Source organism: Mizuhopecten yessoensis, unplaced genomic scaffold (assembly GCF_002113885.1).
Source record: "Mizuhopecten yessoensis strain PY_sf001 unplaced genomic scaffold, ASM211388v2 scaffold11183, whole genome shotgun sequence".
Classification (NCBI taxonomy): domain Eukaryota; kingdom Metazoa; phylum Mollusca; class Bivalvia; order Pectinida; family Pectinidae; genus Mizuhopecten; species Mizuhopecten yessoensis.
The window spans coordinates 2251052-2270417 of record NW_018408921.1 but is presented as its reverse complement, the minus strand read 5'-3'; the positions used below and the strand labels follow the sequence as shown (position 1 = coordinate 2270417).

The window sequence follows — 19366 nt, the reverse complement described above, 5'->3', positions numbered from 1 at the left end:
TATCAGTATTTGCCATTGTATATCAATTATTAAATAAATTACTTAACAATGCATTGGAAAACGAATCCATGTGTTATTTCAAAATTGCCACAAATTATATTTTGTGCCCTTCTTTTTATGAAGATGACCAGGCATAACTGGTGAATGTAAAATGCATGAATTTATATTGTTATCAGATAAAATAGCGTCCGCACAAACGTATGTATATAGATGAAAGCTACGTGGAATACAGTAGTAATTTAACTCATTCACCTCTGAAATTTCATAATGAACTATTCAAACCTTTGAAATGGAAGAGTCTAAATGTGTCTTCAGGGGTAGATGAGTTAAGCAACGGGTACACGACACAAAATCAAAGGCCTAGAATGAGGGAATCAAGTAAAATGCCCTCTATCACATATATAAGGTTTGGATAAATAAAGGATATTTAATGGTGTCCTGTTGAATATAATATATTTATCACGAGTATTTTTGACGAATGAAAATATCGATCTATTATGCTATACGAGTGAAATATATATGAAATTAAACGAAAAAAAACCTTTTAAATATTCTTTTTACAACACATTTTAACATAAAACGACGCAAATGTTGCTGCACCAAAAAAGTGCAGGAATCGGTAATGTAATGTTTGCACCGGGTTCTAATAACGTCACGCTTGACAACAATGCCGTGTGCCATTTTGAATGAGAAACTTATAGCACTTCTATACGTATTCTTCTATTTTCTGGATGCTATCAAGTACTGAAGTACGTTAATAACTTAATGTATGTCCCAAAGTTGTATAAAAGCAATCACTTATTCTACTGTCGCTTCATCTGAAGCTGAACAGAAAATCTGCGGCAGAAAATAGAAAATATCATTTTGATTGGTCAATATAAAATCGTTACTGGATCTTTTATCATCACATTTGAAGATAGAACATTTCGTATATCTTCACTGCTGCACTGAAGATTACATAACATTTTAACACACTGATACCTTTGGATATTTTACAGGTAAAAATATAATAAATATATTTAGCACATTAGGTAAAAAACGGATGTGACATTAAAATCACGGCGAAATTAATTGATTAGTATCAAAGGAACGAAACCAATTTACCTTGCACAATAGCAGTATTTTTTATTATAAATAATATCTATTTGAAAGTTATTTTTGATATAGTTGCAGATTGTTTTGGAAACCAGTTTTTCTAATATCTTTTTTAACTCCTTCTGTGACAGGTCTTATTCTAAGTTTAATGTGAAGGTGGTATTTCTGCGACAAACAAACAATAACTCATCTTACATTCTTATTATTTTTGCAATGTCAAATAAAGTGTGGAGCAAACGTAAAAATACCCGATTTGCATAAGTTGATCCGTCTAAATTCATGGTTTTAACAAAGACATTGTTAATATTGTTTACAATATGCTTTTCGTTGTTTAAATGTTACTTTGATACCGTGATATTATCTATAGTATCATTGTGACGTCATTATGACATCATTACCTTATGACATCTTTGGTTTGTCTATAGTATAGTTGTGACGTCATTGTGGTACCACTATGACATCATTAACATGTGACACCTTTATATTGTCTATAGTATTATTGTGACGTCATTGTGAGATCATTATGACATCATAAACTTGTGACATCTTTAGATTGTCTATAGTATAATTGTGACGTCATTGTGACATCATTATGACATCATAAACTTGTGACACCTTTATATTGTCTTTAGTCTTGTTGTGACGTAATTGTAACATCATTATGACATCATTAACTTGTGACACATTTATATTGTCTATAGTATTATTGTGACGTCAGTGTAACCTTATTCATGTTTTGCACGTGACAGTTGTCTTCTGTATCATTCTGTCATCATCGCTACAAACTCTGCAAATTGAAAACAAATTAACATATAATTACAAAATTTCAATACGTATTTTATATAAATACAAATATCTATCTTTTTTTTATCAAATTCATATTCATTTCAGACTGTAGTTAGGCCATATACCAAGGTGAAACATTCCTTAATAAACTGCGAAATATGCATTATATAAATCACTGGACTTTTGTGACTTACAAAACAGTGCAAGCGTTACGAGAAGCTAAACGGTCAATAAGGGTAAGATAAAATGTAGATATCAATTATTCTCCCACATGGAAGATTAATAGAATCTATCGCTACTGGTTGTGTAAGATAGAGAAATCTCAACCCGAGGACTACATTTTTTTGTCCAAAACGGGGCTTGCCGAGTTCTGGACAAAAAATCGTAGTCCGAGGGTTGAGATTTCTCTATCTTCCACAACCAGTAGCGATTGATTATTTTTCTCCCATATCTAACAGTATTTTAATGTGAAATAAAGGTAAACATGGCCCAAAAACACATACAGGCAATTTGTTGATGGGTTGTTGACGTGACGTAATTGTATTGTTGAAGTGACGTCATGCCATTGTTATGAATATGGGAATCCCCCCGTCTCAACCCTAGGGCGGCGACAGATAAATCTAGCACCGGCAAAACGGGAGATAAATCTGTCAGGTGTGGGAGAAACAAGTTTCCTATGTGGAATACCGATGCAGGATAACTCTGTTTCTATATACTACCTTTTACCACATACGAGTAACATGTAATTTTACTTTCACGGGTGGTCATAATGAGAATACCCGAGAAGATGAAAACAACCTAAAATGGCTCGAAAATTGCTTTTTGTCATTTGGGAATATTTGTTTAAGAATTTCTGTTCATACCATGTTACGTCATGAGCCGGAAACAGCATATAATCAAAGATGTTTCGCTTAAGAAAGTAGTCCATCAAAGATAAATCATTGAAATAATTATGAAATAATTTATTGTGAGGATAACAACACCATATCGCGCGTAAACGTGCATATGAATATATCAATGACAGGAAAAATGTTTTAAAGAATACTTTTCTACATTTTTGTTAAGGTTCATTGTATTACTACGCGCAACATCTGTATTTGTTTACATTTGTCACAGAACGGGGAGCTCAATTATCATTAGGTCTAGAGGATGGCTGGCTGATACGGTATATGGATTTATATTCAATTGAGAAAATAACTTTTATGGACTATTTTTTTCTGACAACAAACGCTGAAAACATGGAGTTATACTATATAAATCCCAGTAAAAATTGACTTAGTAGTACATAAAGTCAAAAATTTTAGTTGAAAATTGTTAGTACCATTTTGCTGACGTTCTGAAAGGCGACGTCATTTCGATGTGATACATGACGTTAATAAACGACTTTTTGTGAAGCGGAAGAATATCTACCGCAATAGTACACTCGGCATCTGACATCTCCCCAAGGAAATAAACAATTCTTAAACTAGTTTCACCTGAAGCTTTACCAAATCATTTTAATTTGAAAGTCTACATTTAGTATACCGTACCTGCTTATTCCAATCATGTTTGTGGTTAATGTTGCGTAGGGAAATTCTACCCTTGTGTGTACAATAACATTTAAAAGACTCTTTCAAACCAGCCAGAATAAACGTAAGCAACTTATCGGTATCTAAATCATATTATAATTACAAGTTATCACACTGTGTTGTCAGGGTTATCGTGAAAACAATTCCTTATCGTGATCACGTGGATAAAATCGAGAGGTCACATGGTGCAGTGGCCTCTCGTATTTTATCCACGTGCTCGCGATGATATTTTTTTCACGAATAACCCTGAAGACATTGTGTGATTAACTATTCATAACCTATACTCTTCTACCTCAATTTTTTCTACATTCATAAAAAACTAACCAAATACCATACCTGACTTGAAGGCTCAATGATCATCGAGATCCTTGGTTTTTGACAAACGTAAACAAATTGAATATTTCCGCGAAGGAAGATTATGAACCTTAAAGATTTTAGAATGATATTTTTGGAACAGTATTATCGTCATTGTCTTCTCCATTCACACATTTACGTTTAAAATGCTGTTGTTATCATCACACAAAAAAGATCACACCTTTATAATGGTTTGTAATGATATATTCCCAAATGGAAAAAAATATATTCTCAAGCTTTTCTTAAGTTGTTCTCAAGTCCTTCTCAACTGCTTTAGTATTCTCATACTGACAACCCATGATAATGCATTATTATGCTACCGGTAATTGGTATAAAGTGGAAAATAGATGAAATATAGATGAATCTGTAGCATATGATATCGTACAAAATATATCACACTTAAGCTAAGAGCACTCAAACATTATCATTATGAGTTATTGACAAACCTCAATGCCTGACAAGAGTAATACCAAGTTCATTGATCATCACAAACATAACCAGTCGTTGACTGATCTTAAAGCATTTTTAATTAATTTATTTTTGTGTGTGATAATTTCAGTACGTACCTTCAAAATCAATAAGTCCGTCACCATTTGTATCTATTACTTTCATTAGGTCATCTATGTCCCCTTCTTCCTTCAATATGGCTTTCAATTCTTCTTTGTCTAAAAAACCGTTGCCGTCTTTATCAAATGTTTTGAATGCTTGTACTAGAGAGTCATGCTCATCTACCGTGTTCATGCGGTCGGTCATAAACTTGACGAATTCCTCAAAATCGATTTTACCGCTTTCTGTAGGAATACAAAAAACGAAACAATATTTTGTGGAATTGATAAACTGCAAAAGTGGAAATTTTCGTTGCGTGGAAATTGTTTGCGTTGTTTTTCATGAGTAAATGAGCACAAACATATCAAGACTGAAATACCTATTCAGAGAATATATCTATAAATATACGCAGAACATGTAAATGAAGAATTGTGTTTTTAAGGAACCTTGTCCCACTGAAGTGTATGTTTCCTATGTACAGTAACCTCCCCTTAACCCCCGTTTGGAAGTAACTGTAGAACTATAAGGCTAGGACACCTCTGTTTGCCAGGTAGCTCCGTTGGTTAGATCGATAGTATAACAATATGAAGTCATGAGTTAGCATCCTGCTCGAGCTTCACAGAATTTTTACTCTCAAATCACTGTAATTGATTATATTGTGTTGAATCCTTCTTTAGTAGTACTCAAAATAAGTAAGTAAGATATGGTTTTCTTTTCCGAAAGATTTATCTGTATGTAACATTTATATATAGCTTTTGGCAGTGGTACGGGGATTCTTTAAAGGTTTCCTCCAAAATTGTCAGTCAAATCATTTTCGAGTCACTCGCCTCAAACCAGCAAAACTGGTCAGCGTGTTTTGTACATTATCTATTTATTTAGATTAATCTGTATTGAATATTGATAACTTTAACATAGCCACACCTAAAAGAGTTTGGTATGAAGACTTTTACAAAAAATAATTTGACAGATAACGATTTTATGTAACGAGTAGGGGTATGATACAGTACTTCATAGAGGATACCTGTAACACCTGATTCGAACCATGGTCCTCTGATTGTTATACTGTCGCTTAATCCATCTGCGCAACATGGTGAACGTTAGAATCCCGAACAAGTATAACTACAGCAATAACCACAACAACGTTAAAGGAAAATGTTTATATAAAGAACATCTATAGTGGAATTTCCCAACGTTTTGTCTGCAGTGGTATTTTGATCCTATAGATGTATGATGTAACATATGGACATGTAACTATGATCTGAAAAGACATTTAATAACTTCTGGATAGAAAATATACATGAAACTTAGTTATACTGCCACCATTTGTCCAGAGAAATTGTGACGTTATAAAGGGGTTTGGCGGTAAATTGAGGGATTTTAAAAACATATCAGAAAAAGAGACATTGAAATATGTTCGCAATGAACGAGTTGGCAAATAAAAAAGGGGGGGGGGGGCATTATATCGAGGTTTTACTGTAAAGTAATGGTATAACAAATACAAACATGACAAGTTCGAGTCAACCATTGTGCTTTCCATCAGTATCCGTCTATTATTATACTTGTACCATCAGTATGAGTCTTCTATTATACTCTTACCATCAGTATCCTTCTTTTATTATACAATTATCATCAGTATCCATCTGTTATTATACTCTTACCATCAGTATCCTTCTTTTATTATACAATTATCATCAGTATCTATCTGTTATTATACTCTTACCATCAGTGCCCGTTTCTTTTATTATACACTTACGATCAGTATCCGTTTCTTTAATTACACTCTTACCATCAGTCTCCGTTTCTTTTATTATACACGTACCATTAGTAACCGTTTCTTTAATTATATTCTTACCATCAGTATCCGTTTCTTTTATAATTGCTTTAACTTCCTCTTCCGTTGGATTCATGTTCATTAAACGCATGGCAGTAGTCAGTTCGTCAACAGATATAGTGTTGTCTCCATCTCTATCGAAGTGCTTGAAAGTTTTCTTTAGCTCTATGGTATAAATAACAGACTTATGTATTAAACGTAAACGTACATAACAGTACAAATTGTAGCCTTATCTTAGCGCATTTTGCGTTTTACATATTGCGCTTACTTATTATAGCGAGAATAATTCAATAATACGCAAAAAATAGAGTGCGCTTTTAAGGTTTAAGTGCGATAAAATAGGTCCGTTTATAGTATGTGTTTACCTGCACGTAAAAAACCTTACACACACGTAATCATAGTTAAACATAATAAAGTGCTCGAGTAAAGTTAAACTATGGTTGCTGTAAGTGAGATGAGTGAGTGAATGAAGGAACGAACGAACGAACGGACGAACGAACTAATGAATGAATGAAGACACACCTTACAATGTACCTTGGCCATACTCGAATATAGATATAACTGGAAAATAATAGCAAAGTACATTCTCGGATTCAAGGGATAAAGCTTACAAACGCTCTCTGCACTCGTGGAACGTTAATTTAATTCATATCTTCGATACAAAAGACAATACTTTTAAAATTCCTATCATTGAAAAAAAGCAAAAGTGAAAGATTAAATTTGAAATTTCACTTCAACCTCATGCACAATAAAAAATCGACCTAAATAATAATCAAATGTGAAACTACATCAATAGTAGTAAGGTTATGTGAAAAAAAGCGTTTTATTACATACATGATAATGTATCTTACCATCCATTTTCTCTTTAGAGATTTCAGCATCTTTTTGTTGCTCAGCCTGAAACAAAGGATTGGAGAGAAGGGAAGTAAGCCAGCTAGATACAATATCAAGGGAGGAAGTTCATGAAAAGAAAATAACACTTCTTCACAAAATATACATTATACATTAATGAGTTGTGGGTTCATGGGTAAGCATAACCATACACTATTTTTAGTATGTCTTTTCTCTCGCACATACATACTATTTAAATATATCTCTTACCTTTAGCCCATTTCCTATTGCAGACATGTTATCTCACTTGTACACTATCAAAACCCTATCTCACTTGGCCCATTGTTGACATCGGATATCATTTATATACATAGCAATAACGGCTAGTCAATTATCATCCACTGAAGACACTAACGCATTATAACTCTCACAATGTCTTCCTACATGCCAATGGCTGCTTACTCTGCAATATATTACGACATTGATGTAATCATATGTTGTACGAAATGCATGAGTTTCCCAGTAGTACTGAGAATGAAGGCAACATTTGTCAATCATTTATTTTCAAAATATACCATTTATATGCGTAAACAATGAAAACAATAAATCATGTGTTTACATTTGCACATTGTCATTAATATCGTTAAAGTATGATTTCATTATGACGAATACCTGTATACATGTATATTTCTTTTAACCTTCGATCGTGTGTAGCAACAAGTGTTTCTATTATAAGGTTAGTGTTTTTTAAATGCTGGTAAACAATTATTTTAAATGACATTAATACGGTATTGTCGTAAACTAAATAAATAATGTATATAAATAAACAATGAAAATGGAACTAATACATGATGTTCCCAATTTGCAATATTTCATTATAGTAAAAATCATTATTGAACGAATACCTTAATACTTGGTTATTATATAGGTCACAGTATTCGGTAGGTAGCGGTAAATAATTTTTCAAATGTACAATACTGTAAAAGTTGAACTATTTATTAATAAAAACGAAAGAGAAACTAATAAATGATGTATATCCATTTGAAATAGTTCATGAAAGTAAAGTTTCATAATTAAACGAATACATTAATACTGGATTATTACACAGGTCTTGTGTAGTTACAACGGTAAAATTGTAATTTTTGCAAAGGCACAATACGGTGATAGTTGAATTATTTATCTATACAAATGAAAAAGGGAACTGATAAATGAAGTGTCTCCATTTGCAATATTTATTTGAAGTAAGGTTTCATTGTTAAACGAATACATTGATACTTGATTATTATAATGGTAGTAAGTGGTAAATTAAGGCACAATACGTTGATAGTTTAATTGTTTATGTATGAAACATGCATTTCTATTAGCTTTCGATGAAACTTACCATAATGTTGATTGCTGAAAATAAATCCTCCTTGAGCGTTGGATGTGATAGTCTGTCTTTGGTAAATAGATCAGTACATACACGCTTAACACAGATATGTAGACAAGCTAAGCCACAATGATATATAGGCACTTCACAAAGTTTATTATTCCTGCAGCCATGTTATATGTATTATCAATAGACTATATACATACTGAGAAAATATCATATATCTATCAAATAAAATATTATTTAATCTAAAATTATTTATTAATAACATTTAAAAGGTTGGAATATCTTTGATATTATTGAACGATATACATTTTTCATTAGTATATGAATGCTTACATGTACATATATTTTATTGTATGTATAGCATTACTTATCAACTCCTAGTACTTTAACGAGGTCATGTAGGCCATACAATACAATATGTCCATTGAGTTGTGAAAATAACTCCTCACGCGTTTCACTCACCTAATAATTTTATCTATTAACACAATGAGTAGCTAGCTGTACTGTCGGGAGATATCTATTCTATTTAATATATTAAAACATATGATTTAGTGTCATGACCTGTAAAGGGTAGCCAGTGTTAACCACCAGTACACTGATGATAGCATGGGTGTATTACCAAAGGTCGGTGAGAAACAATGCATTGTAAGTTAAGTCTAACAACTAGACCGCGGAGGAAGTTATACCTTTGAAACTTTAACATGAAAACAAAAATGGATTTTATTGCATATACCTGTACAAATGAAGTTTAAAAAATCAAAGAAGATGAATGGATTGTATATATATTTAAGATTTAAATAAGTTATTTGAACTAATTCATATCAGTGATGACGCAAACGTAACGACTAAAACTATAGACACTAGATACGTTTCGCTTCTATGATATACAAGATCCTTTGGAAGTGTTTTCATTAACATAGATATGAAATGGACAAAGTCGGGTCATATTATAATCCCCATAAAATGATTTTTGTTGTTTTCAATAATTATCTGTTCATGATGTGAACTCAAAATGTAAGAAGCAGTTTTTATGTTACAAATGTATGTTTTTCTCATGCTTATAATTATCAATTATAGACGATTGTTGAGGTAATCATGTGGTTATGTGAATCTGAGAAAGTGATATTGACCGAGACGATACCGAAATTAAAGTCTTTAATTGTTATATTAGATGCTAATTAATGTTTTATAACTAAACATGGTGGAGCGTATGAAAAATTGTACGAAGGAAAGTTCTGCATTTGACAGGGAACATTGTGACGTTACAATTGAAATGACGTCATAAATAAAATGAATAATGACCCGCTGTTTCTAAGATAAGTTGTATCGAGTCAATATGATAAGTTATCGGCTTCCACGTGATTTTAATATAACAAATGAGGATGTAGGGAAAATGTGTGTCAACTGATATAATAATGTGTTGAACTTAAGTAGCTCGTCGATGTCCGTTATTCCAGCCTCAAGTTCATCTGTTCTACTTTCCAATCAATGTTTCAGAGAACCTGACCTAAATAACCAGCTGTCTCTGTAACGAGTCTCTGTACATTGACATTAAAGACACATTGACTTAAGTGACTCTTATTTAGTTCTGATACTTACATTTACAAATGTAAATTATTGGTGTTTGTTTCCATACAGAATACAAAAAACAAAAATTATTTTCTTTGTTCATGTACTTTCTATATATTATTTCTTTTGTTGGTATTTATTATTTATTGATTTATTTTGATTATAATTATTTTGATCTAGATAGAATAAATTATAAGCATTAAAACAAAATGATTACATTTCTCAGCAGGTTATATTTACATTTCAACAACAAATTCCTCTATGAAGCTCCTTCTCCCGCCTCGATTAAGATCCGATACATTTTTTAAACATCTTTCAATGTTCATGCTGGTATGAACGCAGATCGGCTACATGCAAATTTACCATGAAGCTCAAGTGTGCGTCATGGAATATGTGTTAAACCGGTTTGCATTCATACCAGTATGAAATTGAAAAAAAATCACGTTCAATCCTTATCTGACAAGCCGCTTTATCTTCATATAGATTTTAAATGCTGTTCTCTACTAATAAAGTTTTGCTAACAAAGATAAATTATGTTTTCTGTAGAAGAATTGTGTACACTTAATTAAACATGAGAGCAGTTGATTGTGCAAAAAAGTGTTCTGCAGTACCAAAAAAAAAAACATTTGAAGGAGCTAAGTATAATGTTAGTGCTCGAGTTGCTAAGACATCATGTTAGCCATTCATTTTAATTCACAGCGCGTTTTATCTAAATTTCTAATTATCTGTTATGTAGACACAAAGGATAGAAGGATAGTTATATCAGATGTAAGTAAAATGTCATTGTCACTTTTCCCTATATTTATCAGAATAATCAAACTCAAAGGCCTTTATCCTTCATGTATAAAAAATAACGTTCAATCCTTATCTGACAAGCCGCTTTATCTTCATATAGATTTTAAATGCTGTACTCTACAAATAAAGTTTTGCTAACAAAGATAAATCATGTTTTCTGTAGAAGAATTGTGTACACTTAATTAAACATGAGAGCAGTTGATTGTGCAAAAAAGTGTTCTGCAGTACCAAAAAAAAAAACATTTGAAGGAGCTAAGTATAATGTTAGTGCTCGAGTTGCTAAGACATCATGTAAGCCATTCATTTTAATTCACAGCGCGTTTTATCTAAATTTCTAATTATCTGTTATGTAGACACATAGGATAGAAGGATAGTTATATCAGATGTAAGTAAAATGTCATTGTCACTTTTCCCTATATTTATCAGAATAATCAAACTCAAAGGCCTGTATCCCTCAAGTATAAAAATAACATTGGCGAAATATATTTAACGAAGAAAAGCACATTTCAGCAAAACAATAGATCGTGGTGATAAATCTTAGGAAATTTTAACAACCTTAAGTTTGAAGTTAAACAGTTCCTAACCCCTGCAACCTACAGGCCAAATATCATTACATTAATTAAGCGTTACATTTCATGATGAATTGTTGGTGCCGTTTTGTTGGATATTTGACCTCTGTGTTAAAGGTTAGTCATTGACATATATTCAAAAAAAAATGTGAGTTTTGATTTCTTCATAATGATATATGTATTTAGAAGCCACAGTTCTTTAGAAGAAATCGTTTGAATGTTTTTTTAAAGTTTTGATACTTGGTAGCTTGAGATTAGGCCGAGGTTGATTATAATGATAAAATCTGATAACTCTTTAGTATAGCTTGCTGCAAAGGAATAGATTCGAACGATCAAGTGTCTAGAAGCGCCTCGCAAAAGGCGAGTTAAAAATAAAAATACTATTCAAAATATGAACAATGTTTTATTATTCCAGATAAATATTATCTTTCGTTGCTTACGTTCACCTCTATCTTAGTATACATATATATTTATTCACAAAGTTGAATTGTTGCATAATATAACAGTGTTTATTTAACATGGGGAAATCTGGACTTTATATACGCAAACAACAGTACAACAACAGGATAATATGTACAATATTTAAAATACATAAAAAGGATAAGTTTAAACAAACATGTGAATGGTATTTAGATGCTATGTTTTCATCCAGAATATATACTCAGCAAAAGAAGGGTCAATACTGTCTCAAGCAGATTTTCCTTTAATCAGAGAAAATAAAACGGTGTTTTGTAGTTTAAAGATTTGGGAGTGTATTACCTTCAAAGTGACACCCTATTAGATTAAATAATTTAAGTGTGAACGTCTACAATGGCTAAAAAAACTCCTCGTGCGTTTTTGCAAATAACTCGCGAATCACAATGATGGCTCAATACGACAACATAATCATTCTGATCACCAATAAGTATTTTCATTATGCCACGGCTGTCAAAAATTCAGAATTGCACTACAGTTTGGTTGAGGTGCAAACAAAGTAAACTTTTATCTAACCATCGTGACCAAATTTGTTGGACGACCGACCGTCTGCGAAGCAACATACCCTGTAAAACGACCACTCAGGAAGACCACCGGACACGACTATTGCAGCTATGAATTGTTCCTTCGAGTGAAACCACGAGGACATGCCCTAGTCGGTCTGTATCTGTCTAAACGTCCCGAAACCCCTTGAAATTAGCACGATGTACAAAGCGCGGCACCATTACACAGGGTCCATCATGACAAAACGTGACCGTAACAACCGTTATAGTTGGACCCGCCGCTGGGTGTTACGCCAATGGAGCAATGCTATTTTTACGGATTAATCCAGACTCTGAATTTTGTCAAATGGCGACTAGAAGCGTACAGACTGGAAGCGTCGGGAAGAACACGTTGCTTACTGCTTCATCGATGAACTGAACGGTTTCGGTGGCGGTAGTGCGATGATTTGGGGTGGTATGTATGGACGCAGACGTACCAGGTCTGTTGTAGTGCCAGGAAATGTGAATGTGGTACGTTATTGAGGCGACAATTCCAGAGACCAGTTATTCTCCTATTTTTAAAATGTCATGGCGCTGGCGCTATATTTCAGTGCATCCCAGCCGCGTCAGCAGGACTTTTTTCGCAACAAAACATATTACCGATATATCACGTTTGGGATATTTGTTGGCGACGCGATAGGAACCGTTGAACCCAGTCGTCTAACTTGCATGCTGGAATCCAAGCGTGGACAGATGAATGGGACAGCATTCCCGCTCACCTTATCCGTCAGTTTAAATGCGACGATTTTGCAACGGTGGCCAGACTCTGTACTCTACATGTGACTTAGGGAGCGAAACTTACCATACGTTATCGTCTAATGAATCAAATTTTGTGCGGCCTCTTTTCTAGCTATATTCCAAATAAATAACCAACATTTCAATTAATGAATTGATACAACGTTAAATACATTTCAAACAAAAATGATAAATTTAACTCGGCTGAGGTTTGTGTTTACCATTGTTTTTGCCGTGTATATATATACGTAAGATGATGATTTTGTCTTCATAAACAACGCCATTGGTAGTCTTCAATTCATTTTCAACAGTGCATTAGTAGTAATTGATTACAAACAAATAGCATTGAGAAAGATATTGATGAACTGATTTCTTAATTAATCTTATGTTCCTTCTCTATACAAGCATACTATTCACACAATGTGTAATATGGACCAATATTTTCAAATGATTAAGCTTGGTAAAAAAAAGATTAAATATAACGCATTGGTGACGCGCCTTTCATACGCCTCTATAGGAAAGTCAATATCTATTAAATGGATACCGCAGCATGTTAATTTGCCGAATAAACAATGTGTTCTTAATTCTTCGCAGCACTTAGCCTCATCGCAGTTACATTGGCAAGTTCGAAAACCGGTATGATGTTTTTAAATCAGGATTCTATCATTTAGTATTAAAGACGAACACATCATATTGTTTAAAGATCAACCTAACACTGCCATAAACGTAACTAAGTATTTGAAACGCTTTGAGACATCATTTCTGGAGAAAAGAAAAAAACAATTGCGGGACTTTAATGAGAAACATATGAGATTACTAAACCGATTGAGTAACCTGATCAAAAGAAGTGTTCTTGCAAAATCGTGCTATAGTTTTATCTAAACGGAAGTTAAGGGGATGTTACTGTATATAGAGGAAAACACAGTGTAGTAGGACAGGGATCCTTATTATGGTCAGAAAATGACCCGTTTCGTCCTTTATGAATTAATATGTCGTCAGCTTTCCATAAGAATTTAACACGTAAATCCATTGTTGTGTCACAAGGTGTAGAAGAACAGCATTCTTGGACAAGTCTTTTGGTGTTCTTATTGGCTTTGTATCGTTCACTCAAAACGTTATAATGGCGATAATGAAAGTGTAATGACACGCCAATATTGGATAGAAATGCTAATCAATCCGTAGGCAATTGGAACGTTGTCCTATTTCAAACAGTAAGATTTGCTGCTGTCGTCGTTGTCGTTGCTGGCGTCGAATTTTGCTGCTCTAGTGGTTGAGGTGGCGCCTGTCCTGTCATCAAAGTGATGAACTCTACAACAGAATCATACAAAATGCATACAGTAAAATCATAATGGTATAGCTTTCTTAATCTAGTCAGACTTAAATTATCTGTCTCATGGACATTAACGTGGAGTTATCATATCGGACGATTGGATTTATTTTTTAGTATTATTTTTGTGCTCCATATGTATAATTCATGTCTTATTTTACTTTCGGATATTTTGGATGGGGTTTTATTTTAGTTCATTTCGCGTTTTGGGTGAATGTGTCATATTTAAACGCACCGAATTATGTCGCCGAAACATCCGGATTTTGGCAGACCATCTGCCCACTCGTTCATTGTAAACCAACTGGTGACTTCCGTGGGCTATTTTTGCATATAATTGCGAAACATGGAATTGTTTGTTGGCAAAATGTATACTGTTCTCTATATGCATAACACATCAATAAAGAAAGATATGTTTTCATCTGAAAGTGTCATTACTTTTCAATGTTTTCATATCTGTTGTTGTGTCATTGTGTTGAAAGGTATACAGATAAAGTATCGCGGTATGTATGTATTCTGCGTCAAGTGTGCAGCCACGGAATTCAAAAGGATGTGTATTTATGAAATCAACAAACAACTTGTATCATACTGACATGTTTTCAGTAAAATACCTGGGTAAACAAATTTTATAGAGGATCGAGCTCTGTCATCTTGCTGCACAACTACCGTAACATAATGCCAACATTTGACTTTTCCATTTTGTGCAAAAGACGTAGAATTTTGGCGGGGCCAAAATATTCCTAAGTACGTTGTATACGGATTATATATCAAGTAAACGTTCGACAAATTGTATGGTTAAAAATATGCATACCTTTCAACAATGATGTTCAATATGTTTTCTACTTTCGATGTGCACTTGTAATTTATGTTGTAGTGAGCTGAAAACGATCATCGGAGTTGTTTTGATATGTCCCAACATAGGAAAAATGTCTCTTGATTTTACCTACTTATATCTCAATTATCCTTTTGCACTTACCGTTAAAATCTATGAGACCGTCTCCATCTTGGTCTGCTGCTTTAATTAATTCCTTAACTTCTTCTTCCGACAATTGTTCACCGAGGCATCGCAAGGCTACACTTAATTCGGCAGGATCAAGGTAGCCATTGCCATCACGATCAAACGTTTTAAAAGCACAGGTAAGTTCGTCTAATTCATTTGATGTTTTACGTTTAGTTTCCATCAACTTAACAAATTCAGGAAATTCCAGACTCCCATTTCCTGTAAATAAATAAACACAATTATCATATGATAATTACTAATTCTAAAACGCTGATGTGGCAGATTGTCTATTAGGCGGCTTGTGCAGGCGGCTTAGACCGTATTAAAGTACAATCGTCAAAACCGTTATGATTGTTTAGATTGTGTCAACATATTCCAGTTCTTTACTTTGGTATGCCTCCCGAAGTTGAATTATTCCTTATAGATAGACTTCAGCTATCCACCGGCTGAAGAGATTTGCTTTAAAATCATCGTTGGGATAAGTAACTACTTGATTAATAATACTTTCTTGCTTTTTGTGTAATATATTTGTTTAATGTTTGTTTGTTGATATTGTTAGAAATGATTACTTATCAGCTTATGATATATCCTTGTCAGTGTATAATACATTATATGCAACAAGGGTGATGATTTGTCAGATATTCCCCTTGTCGTTGTGACGTCATAAATGACGTTCTCTTTTTTCTGATTGGTCATATATGCACGTTGTAGTTGAGACGTCATATTAACCCCGCTTAAATGCAAAATGACATGATCATTACATAGTCCTTTCCATAAAACTATTCAGATTTATATTGTGGTTTTCTGAGGTCGGTTACCTGAAGACTGTGTGTCGGCTTATTTTTTTACAAGACAGGACATTATTCTTACCATTGTCGTCTACATTTGCAATTATCTTTTCCATTTCCTCGTCGGTAGGATTGAATCCTTGTTGCTGCATGACTGTCTTCAATTCACTCAAAGATATTGTGCCATCTTTGTTTACATCACAGTAGTCGAAAGCCGTCTGGTATTCTAAAAGAGATAAATAGCAAAACAATTACAGATATATAATTAAAAGACTACATCACTACATAGTTTAACCCGAACTGCAAGAGAGAAAGTAATGTGTTGTAAGGCATTCATCGATTGCTTCAAGTTTTTATTTTTTACATTTTTTTGTTTCACTTCTAGAAATACACAAAAAACGAACATTTTGGTTGCAGATGCAGAAAGCCGAGGAAAATATTGTATCGAACCATATGGCTATTTCGTCCTTTTCAGACTCATCAGTTGTACGAATCTGTTAGAAAAGCAAGGTCTGTTTTAAAACAACATTTACTACTACCTCTTTATATGTATAAAATATGCAGCATTTCAGAAGAACATAACTTGTAAAAGTGGAAATTTTAAAAAAAAGGTTGGCGTTTTAACTGATTCCGGTTTGGAAATGTTCTCGTTGGTTGCGTAATTTATATTTTCTCCTTATTTATACACCGTAAGTTAATATTCGCGTCTGGATATTTAACGCTTATTTACTCAGCGCGAAAACCGCGAACATTTCCACACAGCTAAAACGTCCACTTTTACATTATAATGAAATCGTATTTCGGCTTCATTAACTACACATTATTGTAATCATAGTACCTGCCAACTGTTCCGGGCTTATTGGTTCTTCCTCTTCTTCTTGTTTTTGTTGCTCCTGTAACAAAATGCATACATTTGAAATTATTTTTCAGGATTTACGTACCACAAAAAATGTTAACTAAGTTTTGAAAACTGTTCATTTTCAACCAAGATTATGGCTGTGATAAATCATTTCCGAAAAGAAAACAATACTTTGCGGGGCTGATATGACAAATTATTAAGGTGAAAGAAACGACATGATAAACAACAATCTTCTGAGTGTAAAAAGGAAACAGGGCTAGACCTAGATTCGAACCCTGGACTTCAGATTGTTATACTATCTCCATCGCCGATGGAGCTATCTGGTCAACGGAAGTTTCCTGGCCCTGCTACAGCTATATCCAAACGGAAGTTAAGGGGAGATTACTGTATATAGGAAAAAACAAAGTGCAGTGGGACAGGGATCTTTGAGACAATTGTCTTGTGTTCTCTCTTGATTTTAAGACATATATTTAATTATCGTGAATGATGTTTGTGCAAAGGAGAGGAACGATGCCATTGTTGTCATTAGTATTATTATTTTTGAAAGATAGAAAGTGATTAGTTGAATCTGCTTTCCAACCGTCACTTGTGAAATCAAATGCAATGGTAAGATTAAGGAAATTTATAACATAAAAAATATGTAAATCAAGACGGTTTTTTCTTTGAGTGAATTTGTCGTAAAGTTTTTTTTTAGTCGAACAAGTGTTACCTGTACCGCTATTACACGGTAAACTCGATATAATGAAATGCAACATAAATATGTTATCTTTACCCACAATTCTTCTGTGCGGGAAGAAAATCATTTATCAACTGCAATACTGACATTAATGTTTCACCTCGAGCCCTGTATGCAGCCTTACATGAGGCCTATTTGAGCTGCATTCTCGTTTTCATTACACACCTACTAAAAGAACTAAAGCAGCATTCCAGTGCCAAGTGTGGCCAATGTTCAGTATGGCCATTGAGTTGAGATATTTGCCAAGTAGAGAAATACATAATGAGGATTATTTAGGTATCAGGGATTTGTGTAAAGTATGCTCTAATTAACGAATTTATTGCGTTGTAAACATTCGACTTTACATTTTCAGTTAAAATATGTAAACAATACAGATGGATGGGGGTGGGTGTAACTTCCTGTTTGTCTGAGTGACTCTGTTTGAACTGTAACAGATGCAAGACTCTGTCCATCAGACATTGAATGCGATGGGCTGTTTCATTAGCTTAGGGTATGACCGGTCCCCCGCTAGTGTCAGTTAAATCAGGGATAGCTGATAACACCCAGAATCTCCTGTTAATCTGTATTTGGGGTTTAAGCTTAAACTTACCTGTCCATGTGTAAATATTACCTAAAACCTCAACTATAAGTCATGCATAGATGTTAAATGATCCTTGCACAGCTTTGATACACGATATCTTTCGGAAAAAATCGATTGTTGAATCTATTTTACCACTTGCCTTGGGTTGTTTAGACCGTTATGCTTTACTGGAAAATTATAATATAATGGCTCAATCAGCAAACACCAGCAGGAACATTTGTTGTCTTCAAATAATGCATACTGCATGGTATATTACTTGTTTTATTATAATTCATGTAAGATTAGATTATAATGTGATTATTATGAAAACATGATAAGAATATATGTATCTGTACTTGTATGTAGGCCTGTTTTCATGTGATATTCTATTAACTGTTTCTCTTGATTTTGATATAAATACATATCTTTACCAACATACAGGAAAAGAATCGGGACACGAGCTGTACAATCATTATCAACTCCCTTTCACTGGCTCATTGTATGCGGTTTATGAAAACATCTACCGTTGTTGATATGTTGTTTATACTACGCTATATTTATAGTCTTTACACGAGGAGACCACACAATTCCAACAGATGTACAGGCAATATTATATCAGTTACTGTTAAATGGAATAATTAACTGATCAAACAAGTGAGACACTTTGTACTTACCATCGTGTTTTTGCCGAATATCCTCCTTAACAGTATGTTACCCTTACATAAACGATTGTCATTTGTTAAAAGTCCACCCTAATCTGGTACAACAAATTAACTAAGGTCATGCGTAATAATATCTGCGTTTGTGACAAGGAAAATACATTATTAGAAGGAGCATTGCAGGATTACGTATACGAAATGGTGAATATTTTGTTTTCAAAGTACCATACACAATAAAAAAACGTTTTAATATAATATGAAATTAGTCATTTATATTGCAAAAATAGTCAATGTGCTTTATAAACAATCGGACAATATAATTAATTTGTATTATCTATCATTCTAGTTTAAAGGACATTGTTTAAATAATC

At 33.5% G+C, this 19366-nt stretch overlaps 2 protein-coding genes across 2 annotated transcripts; both read right to left on the bottom strand.

Moving 5' to 3' along the window:
- Window positions 1–1856: 1856 nt before the first annotated feature.
- Window positions 1857–7308, bottom strand: LOC110440480 (calmodulin-A-like). The gene is made up of 5 exons (XM_021483584.1): window positions 7282–7308; window positions 7032–7077; window positions 6202–6345; window positions 4370–4594; window positions 1857–1882 (listed from the first exon to the last, which is right to left on the bottom strand). Exons 1-5 carry the CDS (start codon window positions 7306–7308, stop codon window positions 1857–1859), a joined length of 468 nt encoding a protein of 155 aa, XP_021339259.1.
- Window positions 7309–11746: 4438 nt separating this feature from the next.
- On the bottom strand, window positions 11747–19165 carry LOC110440466 (calmodulin-A-like). The gene is made up of 5 exons (XM_021483569.1): window positions 19011–19165; window positions 17021–17075; window positions 16265–16408; window positions 15371–15613; window positions 11747–14378 (listed from the first exon to the last, which is right to left on the bottom strand). Exons 1-5 carry the CDS (start codon window positions 19011–19013, stop codon window positions 14275–14277), a joined length of 549 nt encoding a protein of 182 aa, XP_021339244.1. The 5' UTR covers window positions 19014–19165; the 3' UTR covers window positions 11747–14274.
- Window positions 19166–19366: the final 201 nt, after the last annotated feature.